The 26,990-nt window shown below is 39.0% G+C and overlaps 1 protein-coding gene across 11 annotated transcripts in view; it reads left to right on the forward strand.

The window, feature by feature from the left end:
• FRY (FRY microtubule binding protein) overlaps positions 1-13,340 on the forward strand; it is a 337,838-nt gene extending 324,498 nt beyond the window's left edge. For 8 of the 11 annotated variants that reach the window (XM_042996220.1, XM_015544523.2, XM_042996174.1 and 5 more), the window contains 4 exons: positions 1,243-1,260; positions 3,122-3,232; positions 11,576-11,778; positions 12,374-13,340. In XM_042996220.1, coding sequence (XP_042852154.1) covers positions 1,243-1,260; positions 3,122-3,232; positions 11,576-11,778; positions 12,374-12,632 — 591 coding nt within the window. In that variant the 3' untranslated portion in view covers positions 12,633-13,340. The remainder of the gene's footprint in view (positions 1-1,242; positions 1,261-3,121; positions 3,233-11,575; positions 11,779-12,373) is intronic. The other 3 variants (XM_015544525.2, XM_007097643.3, XM_042995799.1) reach the window with 2 other exon arrangements.
• The last annotated feature ends 13,650 nt before the right edge of the window (positions 13,341-26,990 follow it).

Here is a 26,990-nt window from a genome sequence, read left to right on the forward strand (position 1 = left end):
TATCTTTCAAAGCTTTAAAAGATATTCATGGCCAAGGTCCAAAAAACTACTCAATAAACACAATAGTCATCAGTGTATGTAACTTACACAATATGAGTAACAGGTGAGGCAAGAAAAGACCCTCAGAGAGCAGAGGGTGGAGTTGGAGGTGGTTGGTAATGGTGAGGCTTTATGTTTGAAGATACTAATAATTTGATAGTTTTATCTTTTGTATATATGGTACCTTATATTGAATATAATACATTAAACTGGTAACAACCCAGAGATTTTTTTTTTAGAAAGAGCTTTAAAATAAGTGGTTTTTCCTATCAAGGATTAGAAACTGAGTTAGATATGTCTTTAAATATTCTGAAAATCCAGAACCAGATATGTTGATCCGTAATTAGGAATGGACATTTTTTTTAGTATTCTGTCAGATTCTGGTTATCTTTGCACACACTCACACTTTCCTTAAAGCCACGTCTATGGTTATGATAGGTTGACACCAAAAAAATGGAAGCCATAATGGAACATGGCCCAGTTACAAATTTATATGCTAAACTACCCATCAGTTCTAGATTACTTTTAAAAATTAATAAAATTATAAGAAATGAAATACAAGAAAATTATTTGTCATATCTCGCTCTTGTTTGAGATTATACAGACTAGATTTATTCCTTTGAAATGACTACATCTAGCAGTCCTGTAAAATATTCTTAATGAGGAAGGTGAGCTGAATCTAAAGAAAATGCCACTTAGATGGTTAGTTATATTCTACGTTAACTGGATAGTCATAGTTGAGCAGATAAGAAACCAAACAGATTAAAGACTCTGCCTTAACCGATAGTTAGCAATAGCATAATTTGTTTGGGCTACAGTTCTTTCGAGTTACTCAGTTGGTCTCCTCACAGTTTTACTATGTTCGCATATTATTTAAACACTAAAACCTTCAAGCAATAAAAGTTTGCACTTCTAGTGTCCAAGACTGACAGAACCTAAACCAACTAATCAGAGGATCTAAACGATTACAAATTATATTTTTCAGTGACATGTTTCCCATTCAAGCTTCTTTTTAACTGGACCGCTGTGCATGTTGAATGGGTACAAGGTGTGCAACCGTTTATCAAGTTTGGGCAAGCAATGCTAATACTTATGCTGACGGTTCTGCTCTTGGAAGAGGGCCATGCTTTCCGTTGCATGCATTACACTGACCCTGTACTTTCTTTCCTTTCCTTTGTTTCCTGTGCCATGCTTGCTGTGTAGCAAATGGAATCTCTTGCAGTAAGTTAACTTTCTTTCATACTCTTTGTCCATTTTAGGCATGGACCCATAACAAATCTTATTTTTACTGTTACTATTATATCTCTTAGCATGTTTTCCCCTTTGCGTTTCATTTTATTTTATTTGGTAGACTAAGACGTGCAGTGAATTAGTAGCATTCTGGGCTGCTTTTGTCCCAAAGTAGAAACTTAAGTTGCTATGAATTCTCATACTATCAGTGGGATATTTTGAGTAATAACCAGCATTATCTTACACTTACAGAGGACAGAGTTTCCATAGCTAGGTTTCACCCTAAATTGTGAAGGTGATGATTTAAACAATACTTTATTTATCTGCAAGACTCTGGCAGTTATCTTTTATATCAGATTTTAACAAACTTCCATAAAGAAAGGTTTAAGTGATCAAAAAGCAAAATGCTTTACTGAAACAACCAAAGATCTAATTTGGGTTAAATTTGTGAGTGTAGCTACTTCTTTAAACTTATGTTCACTATCAGCGCCGAGAGATCAAATCAGTCTAAACCTAAATCTAGAATGGTTCTTTTCCCCCAGGGACCAGGGAAAGGACAAGAGAAAGAAAACTTCATTCGCTATAGCCTTAGCGTGATTTTGGTAACTTTTAACAATTAGGATCAAAAGTCTGTTAACAACACTATAGGAGATCTTCTTAAAGCCTAAATTTAAATTCTTATAATTTCTCTCCCTCAACTCATTTGGGGGAACAATTTTAAATGACCTCAGAAGCTCTCCATTCTGAGTTCTTGATGACTATTAGCAAAAGAAAGGGCCCATTTATCCTTACTTAACCACATTTGAAAACTGAACAGTGACATGTGTAGTTGAAGCCACATATTTAACCCACTTTCACTGGTGCCTGCTGAGCCATGAAATTCTATCTCGTGAAGGCTGCACTTTTCCTTTCACAGAATCCACATCCACCACCTAGGAGCTAACTCATTCTTCAAATAAAACAGGCGAAGTGTAGAGGCCATTGCAAGCAGATACGGCTCAAAGAGTAGTATGATCGTTGGTGTTGGAACTACTCAAGATGTACTTTTCCCTCATGGTATACATAAGCCATATAATGAAAACATTTTACATTCCAGAGGTATCTATAGGGCTCAAGGGCCATTTTAGAGGACTAGTTTTTGATGTTCTTTCCACGGAGAGTTTTGAATGTGTACTTAATTTCTCCTTTTTGGAAGCACTTGTAGCCCCTTTCTATCTCTGTAATTCAACAAACATTTATTGAGCACCGAGTAGAAGCACTGTCAATAAAACAGATACAGCACCTTAGAGGAACGTGTGACTGCCTGCTGTGTTTACACAGGCTCTAAGATGAGCGTCTGCACCCAAAAAGGCCGCCACAATCGTCTCATGGAGTAACCTCCCAAACTGCTGGATTTATAAATTTAACACCTAGAATGACTTAATGTTTTGCTTTTCAATCAAAATCGAAAAATGTCTTCAACCGAAAAATTAAATTTCCCTTGAATAAAAAAATTCTTCAAACAATTTTAGCTTCTAAAAATTAAGACAACCACAATGCAGACGACCGTGGTCATAATTTGTAGATGCGTAATTGGCAAATATACGGGAATGTGGCGATTCACGGAGTCCCTTTGTAGCTACTGCTCCTCTCTAATTAGTCAACTTCCAGGAACGATTCTGTATCATATTGTGATTTTTCTCACTGATGTTTATTGACTGGATTCTATTGTTCTGTTTCACCTGGAATAAGAACAGCTAGTTATGTTTCCTTGATTTAGAGAGAAAAACATGTTTTTCTACCCTGAGACTTCACTTGCTATACAAGAGTGATCTCTAATAACGACTTCTTCCCACGCAAACTCTCTCTCTAGCAATTGGAACTGTGTCAGAGATTATATAAGCTGCACTTCCAGCTGCTGCTGCTCTTTCAGTCCTACTGTAAGCTCGTCGGCCAGGTGCACGAAGTCAGCTCCATGCCAGAGGTGAGCCACACACCTCCCGACCCCGAGTCCTGCCATGCGAGTCATTCCTTTCCTTTTCTTCTCTCCCCCCATCCCACTTGTAACCGTCCGAGCGATTTGATTCCCACATAATTGATCTAGCAGCACCAGGACTGGGGTGAGGCAAGCGACAAGCCTCGGCTCAACATTGAAGGACAACCCTGAGAGCGAGGGCCTCCCCGATGCTGTGCCGAAAGGCCTCACTTGGCCCACCCTCGTCCCGGCCCTGGCGTTCTGGACATCGATCCTTAAAACCGTTCCCGGTATTGTGGTCTTTCTTCTGGAGATTTAGCTTTTTGTACCTGCCACCTCTGAGACAGGGATAAAGAGGACTGAGTCCACAGTGCATCCACACCTACGGGTCAGAGACGACTTCTCCCCCAGTAGACCATGCCCAGGCTTAACCACATCTCGCAGGCAGTTAAATGTGAGGAGCTGAGGTCGGAGGAGAGATGTGGTGGACTAAAGGTCCAGACGTGCTGGGCACCAGTGAACAGCCAGGAGTTTAGGAAACCATCCTGCCAAGAGTGGTGAGGGGAGGAGGGAGCCCAGGAAACCGCACATCGGAGGAGGGGAGAGGAGGAGAAACACAAATGCCAGTGACCAAAGGAAAATGGGTAGTTCTTAAGGATACTTCCAAAGGCCAATTTCAAGGGAGGAGTAGGAAACAAACAGGTTTCCTCCACAGCGTTGCAGATGATTAGATAAAAGAGAACACAGTTGATACAAATTATAGGACATGTTGTCAAGATAAAGTTTGCTCTTATTACTATTCTAGCAAATACTAACAGGATCCTTAGAGTCCATCTATCCTCAAAAACTAACGCACATGCAAATGTGACTCATGCCATTTTCTATATTTACAAAGCAATTTAAGTTTCACTTTAGATTAAGAAATTAAGTATTCATACCATGTGTATATATGTTTTGCATAATTATTTAAATCTAGTAAATGTAAAGTGATTTCTCCTCAGTTATTTTAAATCTAGGTAAGTTTCAAATGCTACATACATACACACAGTATATAAGACATCCCTAGATTTAAAATAATTAAGATACTGACTTGCAAACTTAAAAATTATACACATAAAATTCTCTAATATCTTTTTTTTAATTAAAGTATACTTGACATACAATATTATATTAGTTTTACACATACAACATCCTGATTCCACATTTATATACGTTAGGGAATGCCACCCCAGTAAGTGTAGTTACCAAAGTTATTATAATATCATTTACTCTATGCTGTACTTTTCATCCCTGTGACTTATTTTACAACTGGAACTTTGTACCTCTTAATCCCTTTCACATCTTTCACCCAGTCCCCAACCCCTCTCCCCTCTGGCAACCACAAGTTTGTTCTCTATATTTGAATCTGTTTCTGCTTTTTTTTGTTTTGTTTTTTAGATGCCACATGTAAGTGAAATCATATAGTTTTTATCTCTTCCCATCTGACTTACTTAGCATAATACCCTCTAGATGCATCCATGTTGTCAAAGGCAAGATCTCATTGTCTTTATGACTGTGTAATTATCCATTGTGTGTGTGTGTGTGTGTGTGTGTGTGTGTATCTTTGTACCACGTCTTCTTTACATATTCATCCATCAATGGACACTTGGGGTGCTTCCATTATCTTGGCTATTGTAAATAACCTTGCCATAAACAAAGGGGTACATTCATCTCCTCTAATTAGTGTTTTTGTTTTCTTTGGGTAAGATACCCAGTAGTGGAATAAGTGGATCATACGGTAGTTTTATTTTTAATTTTTTGAGGAACTTCCATACTGTTTTTCCACAGTGGCTGCCCCAATTTACATCCCCAGCAACAGTGCACAAGGGCTTCCTTTCCCCAGTCTCCCCAACGCTTGTTATTTCTCATCTTTCGGATATTAGCCATTCTGACTGGTGTGAAGGGGTACCTCATTTTGGTTTCAATTTGCATTTCCCTGATGATTAGTGATGTTGAACATCTTTTCATTGGACTGTTGGCCATTTGTAGGTCTTTGGAAAAAGTGCCTATTCAAGTCCTCTGCCCATTTTTTCATCAGGTTATATGAGTGGTAATGTATTTTGGAGATTAATCCTTTATCAGATACATCATTTGCAAATACTTTCTCCCATTTAATAGGTTGCTTTTTCATTTTATTGCTGGATTCCTTTACTGCACAAAAAGTTTTTAGTTGCATGTAATCCTACTTGTTTCTATTTGCGCTTGCTGCTCTTGCCGGAAGAGATGTATCCAAAAAAATATTGATAAGACCAGTGCCCAAGAGTATACTGCCCATCTTTAATCCATTTTATTTTTGGACATGGTATTAAAAAGTGGTCTCATTTTTCCAACACCATTTCATGAAAAGATTTTTTTCTCCTCCATCATATATTTGTGCCTTGTCCATTAATTGTGTAACTATGGATTTATATCTAGGCCCTCTTCTATTTTCCAAGCATCTGTGTGTCTTTTTGTTCCACTACCAAACTGTCTTGGATTACTATAGCTTTGTAATATAGTTTGAAGTCTGAGATTGGGATACCTCCAGCTTTGCTGTTCTGTCTCACAATTGCTTTGGCTTTTGGGGTTCTGTGATTCCATATAAATTTTGGGATTTGTTCTAGTTCTATGAAAAATGCCATTGGTATTTTCACAGGAATTGCACGAAAGCTGTAGATTGCTTTGGGTAGTATTGACCTTTTTAAAATAATCTTCCAATATGTGAGCATGCTATATCTTTCCATTTGTGTCATCTTCAGCTTCTTTCATCAACGTCTTATGGTTATCAGAGTGCAGATCTTTTACCTCCTTGAATTTATTTCTGTGCATTCTATTCTTTTTCATGGAATTGTAAATAGGATTGTTTTTCTTAATTTCTCTGATAGTTGGCTATTAGTGTACAGAAATGTAACAGATTTCTGTATATTAATTTTGTATCCTGCAACTTTACTGAATTCATTGATTCTAATCGTTTTTTGGTGGAGTTTAGAGTTTTCTATATATAGTATCCCGACATCTGCAAATAGTGACAGTTTAACGTACTCCTTACCAATCTGGATGCCTTTTCTTTCTTTTTCATGCCTGATTGCTGTAGCTAGTACTTCCAGTACCATATTGAATAAAAATGGCAAGAGTGGGCATCCTTGGCTTGTTCCTGATCTTAGAGGAAAAGCTTTCAGATTTTCCCTGTTGAGTATGATGTTAGCTACAGGTATGTTATATATGACCTCTAGTACATTGATGTATGTTCCCTCTATACCCACTTTAAGAGGTTTTTTATGAATGGATGCTGAATTTTGTCAAATGCTTTTTTTGAATCTATTAAGATCATATAATTTTTATCTTTCATTTTGTTAATGTAGTTGTCACATTGGTTGATTTGTAGCTATTGAACCATCCCTAATCCCTGAGATAAATCCCCTTGATCATGGCAAATGCTCCTTTTAATATATTGATGAACTCTGTTTGCAAATGTTTTGTTGACAATTTTTACATATATAGCATTAGAGCATTCCTTTCTCTTCAACTTTAGGGATACTTTGAGAAGGATAGGTATTAAATATTTTTTTACATGTTTGGTAGAAGTCACCCATAAAGCCATCTGGTCCTGGACTTTTGTTTGCTGAGAGTTTGGGGATTATTCAATTCCATTACTAGCAATTTGTTCAGATTTTCTATTCCTGATTCAGTCTTGTAAGATTATTCCTAGGAATTACTCAACATATTTTTTTAATGTTTATTTTGAGAGAGAGAGAGAGAGAGAGAGAATGCACACAAGCCAAGGAGGGGCAGAGAGAGAAGGGGAGAGAAATTCCAAGGAGGCTCCTTGCTGCTAGCACATAGCCAGATGTGGGGCTTGAACTCATGAACTGCAAGATCATGATCTGAGCCGAAACCAAGCATCTGACGTTTAAACCAACTGAGCCATCCAGGCACCCCAGTCTTTATCTTTTCTAGTAAGCCACTCTTAGTTTCATTTTTCCATTTTTTTTAGATTCCATTTCATTTATTTCTACTCTGATCTTTTGTCATTTCCTTTCTTCTACTAACAGTGCTTTGTTTGTTCTTCTTTCTCTAGTTCCTTTAGATGTCAGGTTAGATTAAGATTTTTCTTATTTCTTGAGGTAGGCTTGAAGCATTGTAAATTTTCCTCTTGGAAATACTATTGCAAGGGGGCCTGGGTGACTCGGTTAAGTGTCTTTGACTCAGGTCATGATCTCAGTCTGTGAGTTCGAGCCCCATGTCGGGCTCTGTGCTGACAGCTCAGAGCCTAGAGCCTGCTTTGGATTCTGTGTCTCCCTCTCTCTCTTCCCCTCCCCTGGCTTGCACTCTGTTCCTCTTTCTCTCTCAAAGATAAAACATAAAAAAAAAAAATTCTATTGCTAAGTCCTATCAATTTTGAACCATTGTGTTTCCATATTCATTTGTCTTGGGATATTTTTCTCTCTTTGATTTCTTAATTGATCCATTGTTTAATAGCATGTTGTTTAGGCTCCATGTGTTTTTTTCCATTACTTTTTAAATTGATTTCTACTTCCATACCATTGTGATTACAAAAGATGCAAGCATCTTTTGTAGATAGTTATGTAGATATGGTATCTATCTACTTAAATTTATTGAGCTCTGTTTTTTGGCCTAACATGTGATCTGTCCTGGAGAGTGTTCCATGTGCACTTGAAAGGAACGTGTATTCTATTCCTGGGCAGAATGTTCAGTATAGATCTGTTAAATCCTAAATCCATCTAGTCCTATGGCACTCAAATCTGCTGTGATTTTCTGTCTGAATAATCTATCCCTTGATGTAAATGAGTATTTAATTCCCCTACTAATGTATTAATGTCAGTTTCTCCCTTTATGTCTATTAATACTTGCTTTATCTATATAGGTGCTCTTAGGCTTGGGTACATAGGTATTTACAATTGCTGTATCTTCTTGTTGGATTATCCTTATGTAATGTCCTTGTCTCTTGTTAGTCTTTACTTCAAAGTCTATTTTGTCTGATATAAATACTGCCACCCCAGCTTTTTTTTCCACTTGCATTTGCATGGAATATTTTTCCCATTCCTTCACTTTCAGTCTGTATGTCTCTAGGTCTGAAGTTGGTCTCTTGTACGCAGCATATAAGTGGATCTTGTTTTCTTTTTACATATTCATTCATTCTAGGGGTTTGATTGGAGCATTTAGAACCTTTACATTGAAAGCAATTATTGATAGGTATGTACTCATAGGTAGTATCTTGTTTTCTGGTTATTTTTATAGCTCTTCTCCTCTTTCCTTGCCTTTTGATGGCTTTCTTTTCTTCAGTGTTAGGCTTTCTGGTTGTGGTTATCCATGAGGTTCATATATAACATCCTATGTGTCTAGCAATATGTTTTAAGTTGAAGTTCAAACATGTTCTAAAAGCTACATCTTTAATTCCCTACCCCATTTTACGTACGTATATTTTATATCTATTTTGTGTATCACCTAATTTTTGTAGATATAATGGATTTCACTAGTTTTTTCTTTTAGCCATTATACTAAGTAAATGACCTACCATCTTCAGTATAGGTTTACCAGTGAAATTTTTTCCTTTCATTATTTCTTCTAGTTATGGACTCTTCTTTGCTTAAAGAAGTCCCTTACATTTCTTATAAGACTGGTTTAGTGGGGATAGACTCCTTTAATGTTCATCTGGGAAACTCCATCTCTCCTTCAATTCTGAATGATAAGCTCCCAGGTAGGGTATTCTTGGTTATAGACTTTTTTCCTTTTAGCACTTTGCAGGCCAAAAGGCAGTGGCATGATCCATTCAAAATTCCTGCCAAGAAATCAGCTTATAGCCTGATGAGGCTTCCCTCCTGTGTAACTACTTGCTTTCCTATTGCTGCTTTTAGGATTCTTTAATTTTTTGACATCTTAAATATTATGTGACCTCCTTGGGTTCATTGTGTTCAAGGCGCTCTGTACTTCTGGGCCTGGATCTGGAGTATTTCCTTCTCAGGGTTAGAGAAGTTGTCTGTTATTACTTATCTGCCCCTGTCTTCTCCTTCTGACCCCTATAATGCAAATGTTAGTAAAACTGATGTTGTCCAAAGGTCCCTTAACTTAGCCTCATTTTTTTAAAATTTGGTTTTCTTTTTGCGGTTCAGCTTGTATGCTCTCTATTACTGTCTTCCAGATTGCTGACCCATTCTTCTGCATCCTCTAATTGCTTTTAATTCCCTCTATTGTATTTTTCATTTCAGTTATTATATTTTCCAATTCTGACTGGTTGTTTATATTTTCCCTTTGTTGAAATTCTGAGTTCATCTACTCAAGTCTAGTGAGTATCTTTATGGCCATTCCTTTGAACTTGTATCAGGTAGATTACTCATCTGTTTTGTTTGGGACTTCTCAGGTTTTATATTGTCCTTTCATTGGGAACGTATTTCCCTCTTTCCGCATTTTGTCTAACTCTGTTTCCTTGTATTAGATCTTGAAATTAGTGGCCTTATATAAAAGGTGTCCTCCAGAGCCCCGTAGTACATTCCCCTGGTCAGGAGAACCAGGCACGCCAGAGGCATCGCCTCTGTGGGCTGTACGTGCCTGCCTTTGTTACTGGGCCAGGATTCCTGCAGGCATGTTGGGGAGCAGGGCTGATCCCACCTAGGCTGGCTGAGTTACCTGGCTACAGGTGCCACAGGTCTGCTGGTAGTGGGGGTTAGCCCCTGGTACCTTCTGGCTGAGAGGCCTGCCTGCCATGGCAGAGCTAGCGGTGGTAGAGATTGGCAGAGCTGGATACCCCCAGCATCAGGCCGGTTAGACTTGAGAGGAAGAAACCAACACTTTTATTCCCAGAAGAAGTTCCTATAAATCCCTGCCTGTCTGACACATGCCCTAAAATTAGTCAATAAATCTGCTTCATATATAGCCCAGATGTTTTTAATACTACTGCCTCTGAAATGCCTCAGAATGATTGATATAGTGTGCTGGCCCTTTAAAAGCAGAACCTCAGTTTACTATAGTCCTCCCCCTCTTCTGGAGCCCCAGGGGTTTTCAAAGCTGGATGGTATGCGGGCTCTTCTTCCCCATTTTGACTCCCAGGACAAGGCGTGCCTGATGCGGGGCTTGATCCCCTCACTCATCAGGGAGCTCTGCCCCTGTGATACCCTTCCTCCTTGTGGATCGCCACACCTGGAGTTTGGTTCTTTACCATGTCTCTGCCCCTCCCACCCTATCGATGTAGCCTTTCTTTATATCTTTAGCTGTGAAAACGCTGTTCTGCTGGTCTTAAGGTTGTTTTCAGAGGGTGTTGCATTATATGAAGTTGTAGCCTCAGGCTGTCCCTGGAGGAAGGGAGCTCAGGGTCCCCCTACTCTGCAGTCTTCCCAAGCTCTTTCTCTGATATCTTACTTAGAAGAATTACCTCGGTAAATTTTAAGCCTAGTACTGGAGTAGGTAGTTGCATTTAATAGGCATCTGTGCGAAGACAAATAATTCTGGCCCCGTGGGCTAGCTGGAAACGAAGAAAGATGAAAATGTTGGATACATCAACTTTCCAAAGAAGACATCATCAACTTACATTACAAAGGACAAAATGAACCTTTAAGTGCACATCAAGTCATTAAAATGCCCTTGAGATCAAATTACAAAACAGCTGACTTCCATAGTATATTTTGGGGGCACGAAGAAGAAGTGACGTAGGTTCTCTTTTTATGATCGCTGGTACTAACGGAGAAGTTTTGAGGTAAAATATCTCTTACCTCTGTAACATGAATACTAACCTCACCTTGAGATTTTTCTTCCTTAAATTGTATCTTTCATCTTTTCCCATAGCATACAAATAGTGAGAAAAAATTCTTTTTCAAGCAAGATCTAGGTTTATGATTACATTTATTTGGCACATAAATGCTTAATACTAAGCATTTTATATACATCATCTCATCTTTAAAGTTACCTGTGAGGCAGGTAATGTCTTCAGTCTTACAAATGAGAAAACTGAAGCACATATAAGTCTATGTACTTGACTACGGTCCCACAGTGCAGTGCAGAATTGGCATTTGAACCCAGCTCCACCCAAGCCTATTGTCTTACGCATTTTAACTCCGGGTTTGTCCTTCTACTTAAATAGAAAACATGTTAAAGGAAATGTTAGCCCCTCATCTAAGGAGAGTATCCCAGGGGTTGATACGTAAAGTTATCCAATGCATCCAACCCCTTACACATCCCATGTAGTAATTTTATTTGTCCTGTTTTAGCTTACCAAGATATTAAGCTTGTGCTTAACCAGACCTTAATACAATGAAGATTTCTTCTCTAAGGGATGCAAAATCCAGCTTGCAACTAAATACAAAATAACTTTTTTTTTAACAGCTGTTAAATATGTCCAGGGAACTGAGTGACTTAAAGAAAAACCTGAAGGAGGCCACTGCGGCCATCGCAGCTGACCCTCTCTATATAGAGGGTGCATGGTCTGAGCCAACCTTCACATCCACCGAAGCGGCCATCCAGTCCATGCTGGAGTGCCTGAAGAACAATGAACTTGGCAAGGCTTTACGGCAAATCAGGGAATGCAGGTAACCCTACTATTGCTTTCAGAAATGGTTAAAGGAAATCCTTGCCTAATAGTTACTTTGTCATGGTGGGGGACTGATCACTACAGAAGGGACATCGAGATATTTTGTACACATCCTTGTCAGCTCTTTACCACGCCAGAAATACCAGATTTTAGAACTTGTGTGTCTAAAGTCTAGGTGTTATTTTTCGCCTTTTGGTCATCCCTAAAAATGTTGAAACACTTCAGATTATGTTGGAGTATGCCTTGAGAACTATTACCCGAATGTATCCTTGTCCCCTTACACTTTGATACTATCTTCACATTCGTCAGAATCAGAATGTTATAGCAAATCAAATTCCCTTCTGATAGTTAGAAGCTTTAGATATTTTCATCGAAACCAGTTAACATTCTACAGTTGGTTATGGTGATGTTTGCAAAACTCTGAATATACTAAAGGCCATTGAGTTGTATGCTTCAGATGGTTGAATTGTATAGTATGTGAGTTATATCTCAAAGCTAGTGTTTTTAAGTAATATTCTTATATTACCGAGGCTAATAACCTCCCAACTTTGTGATCAATAGTGCCTCTAATCTGTGCTGTTTTTTAATTGCAGAAGTCTGTGGCCCAATGACATCTTTGGAAGCAGTTCTGACGATGAGGTCCAGACACTACTGAATATTTATTTCCGTCATCAAACTCTGGGACAAACGGGTACTTACGCATTGGTAGGGTCTAATCAGAGCCTGACTGAAATCTGCACCAAGCTGATGGAGCTGAACATGGAGATCCGGGACATGATTCGCAGGGCCCAGAGTTACCGAGTCCTCACTACTTTTCTTCCAGACTCCAGTGTTTCTGGCACTAGTCTCTGACAGGAGCCTCCCATCCCCCATGCGTTCCAAGCTGGGGGTGCTGTCATGCTGGGGTGACGTCATTCAGTGTCTTTTCAGCCTTCAGAAGGCTTGGTCAGACTGTTCTCCCTCTTGTTACCTGTAGGACTTTTTCTAAACAGGATGACAGAACTTCCAACGTGTAGCAATACAATAAGAACCAAGGTAGCATAGGACATTCTGGGACAGACTCCATCCATCATGCTGTGTGGCACAAAGGTGTTATTTCACTGAGCAGATGCAACTCACTACTGAAGAAAGTGACTTCCATTGCATACCAAAGCCGACTACACTGAATAATACCTTCCTTTCTAGAAGCAGTTTTAGATTGGCAAAAGTGCAATGTTTTCTTCACTAAAAAATGTTTTATATTCTAAAACTTGTACATTCTTTTTTCTTTTTTTTCCTTTTTTTCTTTTTTTGGTGGGCTGAGGAAGGGACAGGCAGAATGAAGCTGGCCACTGAAAATTGTAAGACGGTCAAAAGCTGACAGCCTGTGTATGTGAAAAGGGAATTGTAAATGGACAATTTAATATACACTGTAATTTGAATACAATTACTGTATCTAAAAGGAGCTGCTATGAAGTACCTTTCTTATGTTGCTAGGCTACTGTTTCCGAAAGCCCTGGATCTCTTTGCAGGAGTCTGTGATTAGGACCCTAGCACCAAATATGGTCCAGACAGACCTTTTTGTAAAGGTCTTGGCTGCTTTTTACTAGAAGGTTGCTTATATGAGCATATTTATACTACAAAAGGATGAGTGTTAATTTTAACCAACTTTGCCATTTTGTAGAAAAAAGTTAAATTCACATTACAAATTCCAAGTCTTTTCACCGGTCACGCATGCATATTTTAATATCCATTTGGATAGCCAGAAGTAGAATCATAAAGATAAACTATGAGTTGTCACTTTGTTACTTAAGAGATGTCATGTTTTATTTGTAACATATATGTAAAGGGCCATTCTTCAGTTTTCTCCTTAAACTTAATGCTGTCAAGTGTTAGATGTGTGCATGTAAACCAGTTGCACATCAGAAACATATTCAAAGTTTATCTATGTAACTTATTCACTCTGTAAATACATTTAAAGTTTTTGTGATGTAATCTTGGTTGATCTTCTATTCAGAACTTCCTTTAGACTTAAAAAAAAAATACAAAATACATATTGACCATGGATTTTATTTCTGGTTTACAAGATCTTTGCCTTTGACATACATTTACAGATGTGCATGGGGGTTGCCACAGTGACAACCGCAAAGGGGCACCATTCATCTAGGGTCCATGGCTGGCAGTCACAGTTCCTGCTCCAGAGAGGGCCTATCTGTAACCTCGTTGTAAGTGGACATGGCTAAGTTGGTGACTTTCAACCAGCTCTCTCTATAACCAACCAAAGAGAAATCACAAGAGTGAGGGCTCTAATCATCGACACCTATCATGAGGTTGTCATCCTTAAAATTGTGAAATAGAATCAAAACTCCTGCTTTGGATTATAGAGTCTGTCGCAACACTCACCTAGCTATACCTGACGTGAAAAAACAGGGGCACAGACACACACAACAATCTAACTGCTACTGTCTTCCTACGCATATTTACCTAGACTAACAGATGTAACTTGCTTTTCTAACATACAATATCCAAACCTTCAGTAATTTTCTAGAAGTAGCCTGTAACAGGGAGTATGAGCCAAGATGTTTTTTATGTTACCATAGGTACAACTATTAACTAATTGTAGTAACTTTTTTGAGGAGGGGAGGGTTCAAGACGGCAGCATAGAAAGATCCTGAGCTCACATCCTCCAATGGACACCAAAAATCTACAATTATATTCAGAGTAATTCCCACAGAAAAAGACCTAGAAACTGGATGAATAGAGCCTTCACAAAAAGGAAAAGCACGGAGACAGGTAAAAGAGGCAAGAGGTCTCACCAAAGAAAACACATACTCCTGGTACAGTGTTCCATAGTCAGGAAAGTTCTCAAAGTTATAAGCTTTTTTCTGAAAAGCAAAATATTTGAGATCTATATCAGGAACCCTGGCCCTTACATCCTGCATGAGACATGAGTCCCCAAAACACCGGACTATGAAAAACAAAATGGAATAGGTCCAAGAAAATTATAGAACTGTAAGGAAAAGGAATTCTACTCTCCTTTTTATGTTTTTTTTATTTTATTTAAATCAAAGGTAGTTAATATAGAGTGTAATAATGGTTTCAGGACTAGGATTTAGTGGTTCATCACTTACATATAACACCCACTGCTCATCCTTAAAAGCCCTCACGTACAGGTACTCACTCAACCAGAAACCAGTACATAAATACCAGATCAAAAAGTGCACACATCACAGGTGAAGGAGACCGACTTACTAATTTTGGAGTACCTGCCAGGGACTCAGGAAGCACCTGGGGCTCTACATGGAGACTGAGAGACATGGACAGAAGCCATTTTTGTTCTTTCTGCCATGCTGAGCCCAGCACTGGCAAGTGCCACTCTAGACTGCTAATGCCAGGAAACATGCCCCCATTGAGAGTCCTGTACAACCTTGCATCTCAGCAGGTCCTCACAGCCAGCCAGGCCAGGCACCAACCCAACCCCATTTGCACACCTCCATCAGTTGCTCCAGATGCAGAGCCAGCTAGGACAGGGACCAGCCCTCCCAGCAACACAGCCACAACAGTCTGGCACCACTGAGCAGGGGGTGCATGCAGCTCCGAGGGAACAGGCCTGGAGCATCTGAGTCTGGTGTACAAGTGATTGTACTTCTGCGCCCCATAGGCTCTCCCACATAAGGCCACTCCTTCCAGACCAGCAGACATAGTTGAACTACCTAATACGGACACAGACACAGAGATAGGCAAAATGAGACAGAGCAATGTGTTCCAAATGAAAGTAAAAGACAAAACAATGAAAGGAAACAGACATGCAGGCACAAGCAGCATAGAGTGTCCCAAACAAGATAAATCCAAAGAGATCCATATCAAGGCACATTATAAGAAAAATATCAAAACCTAAACAAAGAAAGAAAATTTTAAAAGCAAGAAAGAAATTATTCTATATAAGGAAACCACCATAAGACTATCAGCTTATTTTTCAGCAGAAACTTTGCAGGTCAAAAGTGACAGGCAAGATATATTCAAAGTACTAAAAGGAAAAAAAAAAAAAGTACACCTTAAGGAACTAGAAGCAGAACAGCAAACACACCCCAAACCCAGCAGAAGAGAATAAAAATCAGAGCAGAAATAAACAATATAGAATCCGAAAAAACAGTACAACAGATCAATGAAACTAAAAGTCGGTTTTTTGAAAAAATAAAATTGATAAACCTCTAGCCAGGCTTTTCAAAAAGAAAAGAGAGAGGACCCAAATAGATAAGATCGTGTATAAAAATGGAATTATTACACCCAATCCCTCAGAAATACAAGCAATTATCAGGGAATACTATGAAAAATTATATGCCAACAAACTGGACAACCTGGAAGAAATGGACAAATTCCTAGACAAATACACACTACCAAAAGTGAAACAGGAAGAAACAGAAAATTTGAACAGATCCACAACCAGTGAAGAAATTGAATCAGTTATCAAAATCTCCCAACAAGTAAGAGTCCTAGACCAGATGGTTTCCCTGGGGAATTCTATCAGACATGTAAAGCAGAGATAATACCTATCCTTCTCAAGCTGTTCCAAAAAATAGAAAGGAAAGGAAAACTTCCAGACTCATTCTATGAAGCCAGCATTACTTTGATTCCCAAACCAGACAGAGACCCAGCGGGGGTGGGGGAAGACAACTACAGGCCAATATCCCTGATGAATATGGATGCAAAACTTCTCAACAAGATACTAGCAAATCGAATTCAATAGCATATAAAAAGAATTATTCACCATGATCAAGTGGAATTAATTCCTGGGCTGCAGGGCTGGTTCAATATTTGCAAAGCAATCAATGTGATACATCACATTAATAAATGAGAAGAACCATATGATCCTGTCAAGAGATGCAGAAAAAGCATTTGATAAAATATAGCATCCTTTCTTAATAAAAACCCTCAAGAAAGTCAGGATAGAAGGAACATGCTTAAACGTCATAAATGCCATTTACAAAAAGCCCACAGCTAATATCACCCTCAATGGCAAAAAACCGAGAGCTTTCCCCTGATATCAGGAACATGTTAGGGATGTCTACTCTCACCACTGTTTAACATAGTGTTGGAAGTCTTAGCCTCAGCAATCAGACAACAAAATGAAATCAAAGGCATCAAAATTGGCAAAGATGAAGTAAAACTTTCACTTTTCACAGACGACAGGATACTCTACATGGAAAACCCGACAGACTCCACCAGAAGTCTGCTAAAACTGATATACGAATTCAGCAAAGTTGCAGCGTACAAAAAAAATCAATGTACAGAAATTGGTCGCATTTTTATACACCAATAATGAAGCAACAGAAAGAGAAAGAAATTGATCCCATTCACAATTGCATCAGGAACCGTAAAATACCTAGGAATAAACCTAACCAAAGATGTAAAAGATCTGTATGCTGAAAACTATAGAAAGCTTATGAAGGAAATTGAAGAAGATGCAAAGAAATGGAAAAACATTCCATGCTCATGGATAGGAAGAATAAATATTGTCAAAATGCAATCTATATACCCAAAGCAATCTAAATATTCAATGCAATCCCAATCAAAATTGCATCAGCATTCTTCTCAAAGCTAGAACAATTCTAAAATATGTATGGAACCATAGAACACCCCAAATAGCCCAAGTAATATTGAGGAAGAAAACCAAAGCAGGAGGCATCATAATCCCAGACTTTAGCCTCTACTACAAAGCTTTCATCATCAAGACAGTATGGTATTGGCACAAAAACAGACACCTAGACCAATGGAATAGAACAGAGAACCCAGAATTGGACCCACAAATGTATGGCCAACTAATCTTTGACAAAGGAGGAAACAGAATCCATTGGAAAAAAGACAGTCTCTTCAACAAATAGTGCTGAGAGAACTGGACAGCAACATGCAAAAGAAAGAAACTAGACCACTTTCTTATACCATACACAAAAATAAACTCAAAATGGATAAAGGACCTGAATGTCACACAGGGAACCATCAAAACCCTAGAGGAGAAAGCAGGCAAAAACCTCTTTGACCTCAGCCACAGCAAACTCTTCCTTGACACACCTCCAAAGGCAAGGGAATTAAAAGTAAAAATGGAGGTGGCTGGGAAGATGTTGGCGTAAGAAGATGCAGGGCTCACCGCCTCATGAGGATCATTTAGATTCCACCCACACCTGCCTAAATAACCCAGAAAATTGCCAGAAGACTCACAGAACGGATTCTCCGGAGCCAAGCGTAGAGGAGAGATCCATGGAAGAGGGTAGGAAGGGCGGAGAGGCGGTGCACGCTACACGGACTGGCAGGAGAGAGCCAGGGCGGAGGGGCGGCCCGCCAGCCAAGCAGAGCCCCTGAGACTGACTGGCAAAAACAGAGGGGCAAGACGGAGTGTGTTCTGAGAGCAAGCAGGACTTAACATCTGGAAGGTTGTAAGTTAACAGCTCTGCTCAGAGAGCGGGAGGGCTGGAGGACAATGGGAGGGAGAGTTGCTGAGCCCCTGACGACAGAGCGCAGCTTGGTGGGGAACAAAGGTGCTCGCCAGCACCATCTCCCTCATCCATCCCCCAGCCAAAATCCCAAAGGGAACTGGTTCCTGTCAGGGAACTTGCTCACACTGCCCAAACACCCAACACTGTGCTTCTGTGGATCCATCCCTCTGGCAGGTCTGACTCCCTGCCAGTGCCGCAGGGCCCCTCCCGAAGCAGATCATGGAAGGATAAGCGAGCTGAGCCTGCCCCTCCCGCCCCCGTGCACCTTGCTGACCCACCCCAGCTACTACACCAGATCCCCAGCACCACAAGCCTGGCAGGGTGCAAGTAGCCCAGATGGGCCACCCCACCCCACAGTGAATCCCACCCCAGGAAGAGGAGAAGAGAAGGCACAGACCAGTCTGACTGTGGCCCCAGCGGTGGGCTGGGGGCAGACATCAGGTCCGACTGTGGCCCCGCCCACCAACGCAAGTTATTCAAGACACCACAGGGGAAGTGCCCCACAGTTCCGCACCACTCTAGGGACTATCTAAAATGACAAAACGGAAGAATTCCCCTCAAAAAAACCTCCAGGAAATAACGACAGCTAATGAACTGATCAAAAACGATTTAAACAATATAACAGAAAGTGAATTTAGAATAATAGTCATAAAATTAATCGCTGGGCTTGAAAACAGTATAAAGGACAGCAGAGAATCTATTGCTACAGAGATCAAGGGACTAAGGAACAGCCAGTAGGAGCTAAAAAATTCTATTGATGAGCTGCAAAATAAAATGGAGACAACTACGGCTTGGATTGAAGAGGCAGAGGAGAGAATAGGTGAACTAGAAGATAAAATTATGGAAAAAGAGGAAGCTGAGAAAAAGAGAGATAAAAAAATCCAGGAGTATGAGGGGAAAATTAGAGAACTAAGTGATGCACTAAAGAGAAATAATCTACGTATAATTGGTATTCCATAGGAGGAAGAGAGAGGGAAAGGTGCTGAAGGTGTACTTGAAGAAATCATAGCTGAGAACTTCCCTGATCTGGGGAAGGAAAGAAGCATTGAAATCCAAGAGGCACAGAGAACTCCTTTCAGACGTAACTTGAATCGATCTTCTGCATGACATATCATAGTGAAACTGGCAAAATACGGGGATAAAGAGAAAATTCTGAAAGCAACTAGGGATAAACGTGCTCTAACATATAAAGGGAGACCGATAAGACAAGTGACGGATCTCTCTAATGAAACTTGGCAGGCCAGAAAGGAATGGCAGGAGATCTTCAAAGTGATGAACAGAAAAAAATATGCAGCAGAGAATCCTCTATCCAGCAAATCTGTCATTTAGAATAGAAGGAGAGATAAAGGTCTTCCCAAACAAAAACTGAAGGAATTCATCACCACTAAACCAGCCCTACAAGAGATCCTAAGGGGGATCCTGTGAGACGTCACTACAAGCATGAAACCTACAGACATCACAATGACTCTAAACCCGTATCTTTCTATAATAACACTGAATGTAAATGGACTAAATGTGCCAACCAAAAGACATAGGGTATCAGAATGGATAGAAAAACAAGACCCATCTATTTGCTGTCTACAAGAGACTCATTTTAGACCTGAGGACACTTTCAGATTGAAAGTGAGGGGATGGAGAACTATTTATCATGCCACTGGAAGTCAAAAGAAAGCTGGAGTAGCCATACTTATATCAGACAAACTAGACTTTAAATTAAAGGCTGTAACAAGAGATGAAGAAGGGCATTATATAATAATTACAGGGTCTATCCATCAAGAAGAACTAATAATTATAAATGTCTATGCGCCGAATACAGGAGCCCCCAAATATATAAAACAATTACTCACAAACATAAGCAACCTTATTAAGAATGTGGTAACTGCAGGAGACTTTAATACCCCACTTACAACAATGGATAGATCATCTAGACACATGGTCAATAAAGAAACAAGGGCCCTGATCTGAATGATCAGATGGACTTGACAGATATATTTAGAACTCTGCATCCCAAAGCAACAGAATATACTTTCTTCTCGAGTGCATATGGAACATTCTCCAAGATAGATCACATACTGGGTCACAAAACAGCCCTTCATAAGTATACAAGAATTGAGATCATACCATGTATACTGTCAGACCACGATGCTATGAAGGTTGAAATCAACCACAGGAAAAAGTCCGGAAAACCTCCAAAAGCATGGAGGTTAAAGAACACCCTACTAAAGAAGGAATGGGTCAACCAGGCAATTAGAGAAGAAATTAAAAAATATATGGAAACAAACGAAAATGAAAATACAACAATCCAAATGCTTTGGGATGCAGTGAAGGCAGTCCTGAGAGGAAAATACATTGCAATCCAGGCCTATCTCAAGAAACAAGAAAAATCCCAAATACAAAATCTAATAGCACACCTAAAGGAAATAGAAGCAGAGCAGCAAAGACACCCCAACCCAGCAGAAGAGGAGAAATAATAAAGATCAGGGCAGAAATAAACAATATAGAATCTAAAAAAAACTGTAGAGCAGATCAATGAAACCAAGAGTTGGTTTTTGGAAAAAATAAACAAAATTGATAAACCTCTAGCCATGCTTCTCAAAAAGAAAAGGGAGATGACCCAAATAGATAAAATCATGAATGAAAATGGAATTATTACAATCAATCCCTCAGAAATACAATTATCAGGTAATACTATGAAAAATTATATGCCAACAAACTGGACAACCTGGAAGAAATGGACAAATTCCTAAACACCCACACACTTCCAAAACTCAAACAGGAGGAAATATAAAGCTTGAACAGACCTATAACCAGCAAAGAAATTGAATCGGTTATCAAAAATCTCCCAACAAATAAGAGTCCAGGACCAGATGGCTTCCCTGGGGAATTCTACCAGACATTTAGAGCAGAGATAATACCTATCCTTCTCAAGCTATTCCAAAAAAATAGAAAGGGAAGGAAACCTTCCAGACTCATTCTATGAAGCCAGTATTACTTTGATTCCTAAACCAGAGACCCAGTAAAAAAAGAGAACTACAGGCCTATATCCCTGATGAATATGGATGCAAAAATTGTCAATAAGATACTAGCAAATTGACTTCAACAGCTTATAAAAAAGAATTATTCACCATGACCAAGTGGGATTCATTCCTGGGATGCAGGGCTGGTTCAACATTTGCAAAATCAATGTGATACATCACATTAATAAAAGAAAAGATATTAACTATATGATCCTGTCAATCGATGCAGAAAAAGCATCTGACAAAATTCAGCATCCTTTCTTAAGAAAAACCCTTGAGAAAGTCGGGATAGAAGGAACATACTTAAACATCATAAAAGCCATTTATGAAAAGCCCACAGCTAATATCACCCTCAATGGGGAAAAACAGAGCTTTCCCCCTGAGGTCAAGAACACGACAGGGATGTCCACTCTCACCGCTGTTGTTTACCATAGTGTTGGAAGTGCTAGCATCAGCAATCAGACAACAAAAGGAAATCAAAGGCATCAAAATTGGCAAAAATGAAGTCAAGCTTTCGCTTTTTGCAGATGACAGGATACTATACATGGAAAATCCGATAGACTCCACCAAAAGTCTAGAACTGATACATGAATTCAGCAAAGTTGCAGGATACAAAATCAATGTACAGAAATCAGTTGCATTCTTATACACCAATAATGAAGCAACAGAAAGACAAAAGAAGAAACTGATCCCATTCACAATTGCACCAAGAAGCATAAAATACCTAGGAATAAATCTAACCAAAGATGTAAAAGATCTGTATGCTGAAAACTATGGAAAGCTTATGAAGGAAATTGAAGAAGATATAAGGAAATGGAAAAACATTCCGTGCTCATGGGTTGGAACAATAAATATTGTTAGAATGTCAATACTACCCAAAGCTATCTACACGTTCAATGCAATCCCAATCAAAATTGCACCAGCATTCTTCTTGAAGCTAGAACAAGCAATCCTGAAATTCATATGGAACCACAAAAGGCCCCAAATAGCCAAAGTAATTTTGAAGAAGAAGACCAAAGTGGGAGGCATCACAATCCCAGACTGTAGCCTCTACTACAAAGCTTTCATCATCAAGACAGAATGGTATTGGCACAAAAACAGACACATAGACCAATGGAATAGAATAGAAACCCCAGAACTAGACCCACAAAAGTATGGCCAACTAATCTTTGACAAAGCGGGAAAGAATATCCAATGGAAAAAAGACAGTCTCTTTAACAAATGGTCCTGGGAGGACTGGACAGCAACATGCAGAAGATTGAAACTAGACCACTTTCTTACACCATTCACAAAAATAAACTCAAAATGGATAGAGGACCTGAATGTGAGACAGGAAACCATCAAAACCTTAGAGGAGAAAGCAGGAAAAGACCTCTCTGACCTCAGCTGCAGCAATTTCTTACTTGACACATCCCCAAAGGCAAGGGAATTAAAAGCAAAAATGACCTATTGGGACCTCATGAAGATAAAAAGCTTCTGCACAGCAAAGGAAACAATCAACAAAACTAAAAGGCAACCAATGGAATGGGAAAAGATTATTTGCAAATGACATATCGGACAAAGGGCTAGTATCCACAATCTATAAAGAGCTCACCAAACTCCACACCCAAAAAACAAATAATCCAGTGAAGAAATGGGCAGAAAACATGAAGAGACACTTCTCTAAAGAAGACATCCAGATGGCCAACAGGCACATGAAAAGATGCTCAACATCGCTCCTCATCGGGGAAATACAAATCAAAACCACACTCAGATATCACCTCACGCCAGTCAGAGTGGCCAAAATGAACAAATCAGGAGACTACAGATGCTGGAGAGGATGTGGAGAAACGGGAACCCTCTTGTACTGTTGGTGGGAATGCAAACTGGTGCAGCCGCTCTGGAAAACAGTGTGGAGGTTCCTCAGAAAATTAAAAATAGACCTACCCTATGAGCCAGCAGTATCACTGCTAGGAATTTACCCAAGGGATACAGGAATACTGATGCATAGGGGCACTTGTACCCCAATGTTTATAGCAGCACTCTCAACAATAGCCAAATTGTGGAAAGAGCCTAAACGTCCATCAACTGACGAATGGATAAAGAAATTGTGGTTTATGTACACAATGGAGTCCTACGTGGCAATGAGAAAGAATGAAATATGGCCATTTGTAGCAACATGGATGGAACTGGAGAGTGTGATGCTAAATGAAATAAGCCATACAGAGAAAGACAGATACCATATGTTTTCACTCTTAGATGGATCCTGAGAAACTTAACAGAAACCCATGGGGGAGGGGAAGGGGGAAAAAAAAAAAAAAAAAAAAAAAAAAAAGAGGTTAGAGTGGGAGAGAGCCAAAGCATAAGAGACTCTTAAAAACTGAAAACAAACTGAGGGTTGATGGGGGGTGGGAGGGAGGGGAGGGTAGGTTACGGGCATTGAAGAGGGCATCTTTTGGGATGAGCACTGGGTGTTGTATGGAAACCAATTTGACAATAAGTTTCATATATTAAAAATAAATAAAATAAATAAATAAATAAATAAATAAATAAATAAATAAATAAAATTTTTAAAAAAGTAAAAATGAATTATTGGGACCTCATCAAGATAAAAAGCTTCTGCACAGCAAAGGAAACAATCAACAAAACTAAAAGCAACTGATGGAACAGGAAAAGATATTTGCAAATGACATATTGCCTAAAGGGCTAGTATCCAAAACCTATAAAGAACTCACCAAACTCCACACCTGAAAAACAATCCAGTGAAGAAATGGGTAGAAGATACTTTTCCAAAGAAGACATCCAGATGGTCAACAGACACATGAAATGATGCTCAATGTCACTCCTCTTCAGGGCAATACAAATCAAAACTGCTCTGAGATACCACCTCATGCCAGCCAGAGTGGCTAAAATGAACAAATCAGGAGACTATAGATGCTGGCGAGGACGTGGAGAAATGGGAACCTTTTGCACCATTGGTGGGAATGCAAACTGGTGCAGCCACTCTGGAAAACAGTGTGAGGTTCCTCAAAAAATTAAAAATAGAACTACCCTATGACGCAGCAATAGCACTGCTAGGAATTTACCCAAAGGATACAGGAATGCTGATGCATAGGGGCACATGTACCCCAATGTTTATAGCAGCACTTACAACAATAGCCAAATTATGGAAAGAGCCTAAATGCCCATCAACTGACAAATGGATAAAGAAGATGTGGTTTATATATACAATGGAATACTACTTGACAATGAGAAAAAAATGAAATCTGGCCATTTGCAGCAACGTGGATTGAACTGGAAGGTATTATGCTAAGTGAAATAAATCAGTCAGAGAAAGACAGATACCATATGTTTTCACTCATAAGTGGATCTTGAGAAATTTAACAGAAGACCATGGGGGAGGGGAAGGGGGAAAAAAAAGTTACAGAGAGGGAGGGAGGCAAACCCTAAGAAACTCTTGGATACTGAGAACAAACTGAGGGTTGACGGGGGGTGGGGGAGAGGGGAAAGTGGTGATGGGCATTGAGGAGGGCACTTGTTGGGATGAGCACTGGGTGTTGTTGTATGGAAACCAATTTGTCAATAAATTATATATATTTTTTTAAAGTACTAAAAGGAAAAAAAAAAACACTTAAAAAAAAAAAAAAGATACTCTAGCCAGAAAGGTTATTATTCAGAATTGAAGAGACGATCAAGAGTTGACCAGATAAGCAAAATCTCAAGGAGTTCTTCACCACTAAACCAGATTCATAAGAATATTAAAGATTTAATTAAGGGAAAAGACAATAAGAAAATATATGAACGACAAAATCTCAGTGGTAAAAGTAAAATATACAAAAAGTAGTGAGTGAACCACTTGAGAAGCTAGGATGAGGTTAAAAAACAAAAGTAGTAAAAACTAAATCTACAATAATTAGTTAAGAGATAGCCTAAAAAAAGATGTCAAAGAGACAAACCACGGAGAACAGGGCAAGTAAAAATGTGCTTTCAGAATTCATTGGAACTTATAGGATCACCTACTTAAAATAGACTTCTATATACATACACTGTTATATATAAACCTCTTGTAACTATAAACCAAAATCCTATAATTGATATATAAAAAACAGAAAAGAATTCAAACATAACACTAAAGAAAGTTATCACAAAAGAAGAGAGGGATTACAAAACAACCAGAAAAGACAGACAATCTAGACTTTAAAATAAAGACTGTATCAAGAGATGAAGAAGGGCATTATATCATAATTAAGGGGTCTATCCACCAAGAAGACCTAACAACTGTAAACATTTATGTGCCAAATGTGGAAGCACCCAAATATAGAAATCAATTAATCACAAACATAAAGAAACTCATTGATAGTAACACCATAATAGTAGAAGACGTCAACACCCCACTCACAGCAATGGAAAGATCATCTAATCAAAAAAATCAACAAGGAAACAATGGCTTTGAATGACACACTGGACCAGATGGACTTAACAGATATATTCAGAACATTTCATCCTAAAGCAGTGGAATATACATTCTTCTCCAGTGCACATGGAACCTTCTCCAGAATAGACCACATACTGGGACACACATCAGCCCTCAACAACTACAAAAAGATCTAGATCATACTGTGCATATTTTCAGACCACAACGCTATGAAACTCAAAATCAACCACAAGAAAAAATTTGGAAAGGTAACAAATACTTCGAGACTAAAGAACATCCCACTAAAGAATGAATGAGCTAACCAAGAAGTTAAAGAGGAAATTTAAAAGTTCATGGAAGCCCATGAAAATGATAAACACCACAACCCAAAACCTCTGGGACACAGCAAAGGCAGTCATAAGAGGGAAGTATATAGCAATCCAGGCTTTCCTAAAAAAGGAAGAAAGATCTCAGATACACAACCTAACCTTACGCCTTAAAGAGCTGGAAGAAGAACAGCAAATAAAACCCGAAACCAGAAGACAGGAAATAATAAAGATTAGAGCAGAAATTAATGCTAGTGAAACCAAAAAAAACAAACAAAACAAAACAAAACAAAAAAAACAGATCAATGAAACCAGAAGCTGGTTCTTTGAAAGAATTAACAAAATTGATAAACCATTAGCCAGTTTGATCAAAAAGGAAAGGACCCAAATAAATAAAATCAAGAATGAAAGAGGAGATCACAACCAACACAGCAGAAATAAAAACAATAATAAGAGAATATTATGAGCAATTATACGCCAATAAAATGGGCAATATGGAAGAAATGGACAAATTCCTAGAAACATACACACTACCAAAACTGAAACAGGAAGAAACAGAAAATTTGAACAGACCGATAACCAGTAAAGAAATCGATTCATAATCAAAAATCTCCAAAAAACAAGAGTGGGAGGCCATACAGCTTTCCAGGGGAATTCTACCAAATATTTAAGGAAGAGTTAACACCTATTCTCTTGAAGCTGTTCCAAAAAATAGAAATGGAAGGAAAACTTCCAAACTCTTTCTATGAAGCCAGCATGACCTTGATTCCAAAACCAGACAGAGACTCCACTAAAAAGGAGAACTATAGACCAGTTTCCCTGAGGAACATGGATGCAAAAATCCTCAACAAGATATTAGCCAACCAGAGCCAACAATACATTAAAAAAATTATTCACCACAACCAAGTGGGATTTATACCTGGGATGCAGGGCTGGTTCAAAATCCACAAAACAATTAACGTACTTCATCACATCAATAAAAGAAAGGACAAGAACCACATGAT

Source organism: Panthera tigris, chromosome A1 (assembly GCF_018350195.1).
Source record: "Panthera tigris isolate Pti1 chromosome A1, P.tigris_Pti1_mat1.1, whole genome shotgun sequence".
Classification (NCBI taxonomy): Eukaryota; Metazoa; Chordata; class Mammalia; order Carnivora; family Felidae; genus Panthera; species Panthera tigris.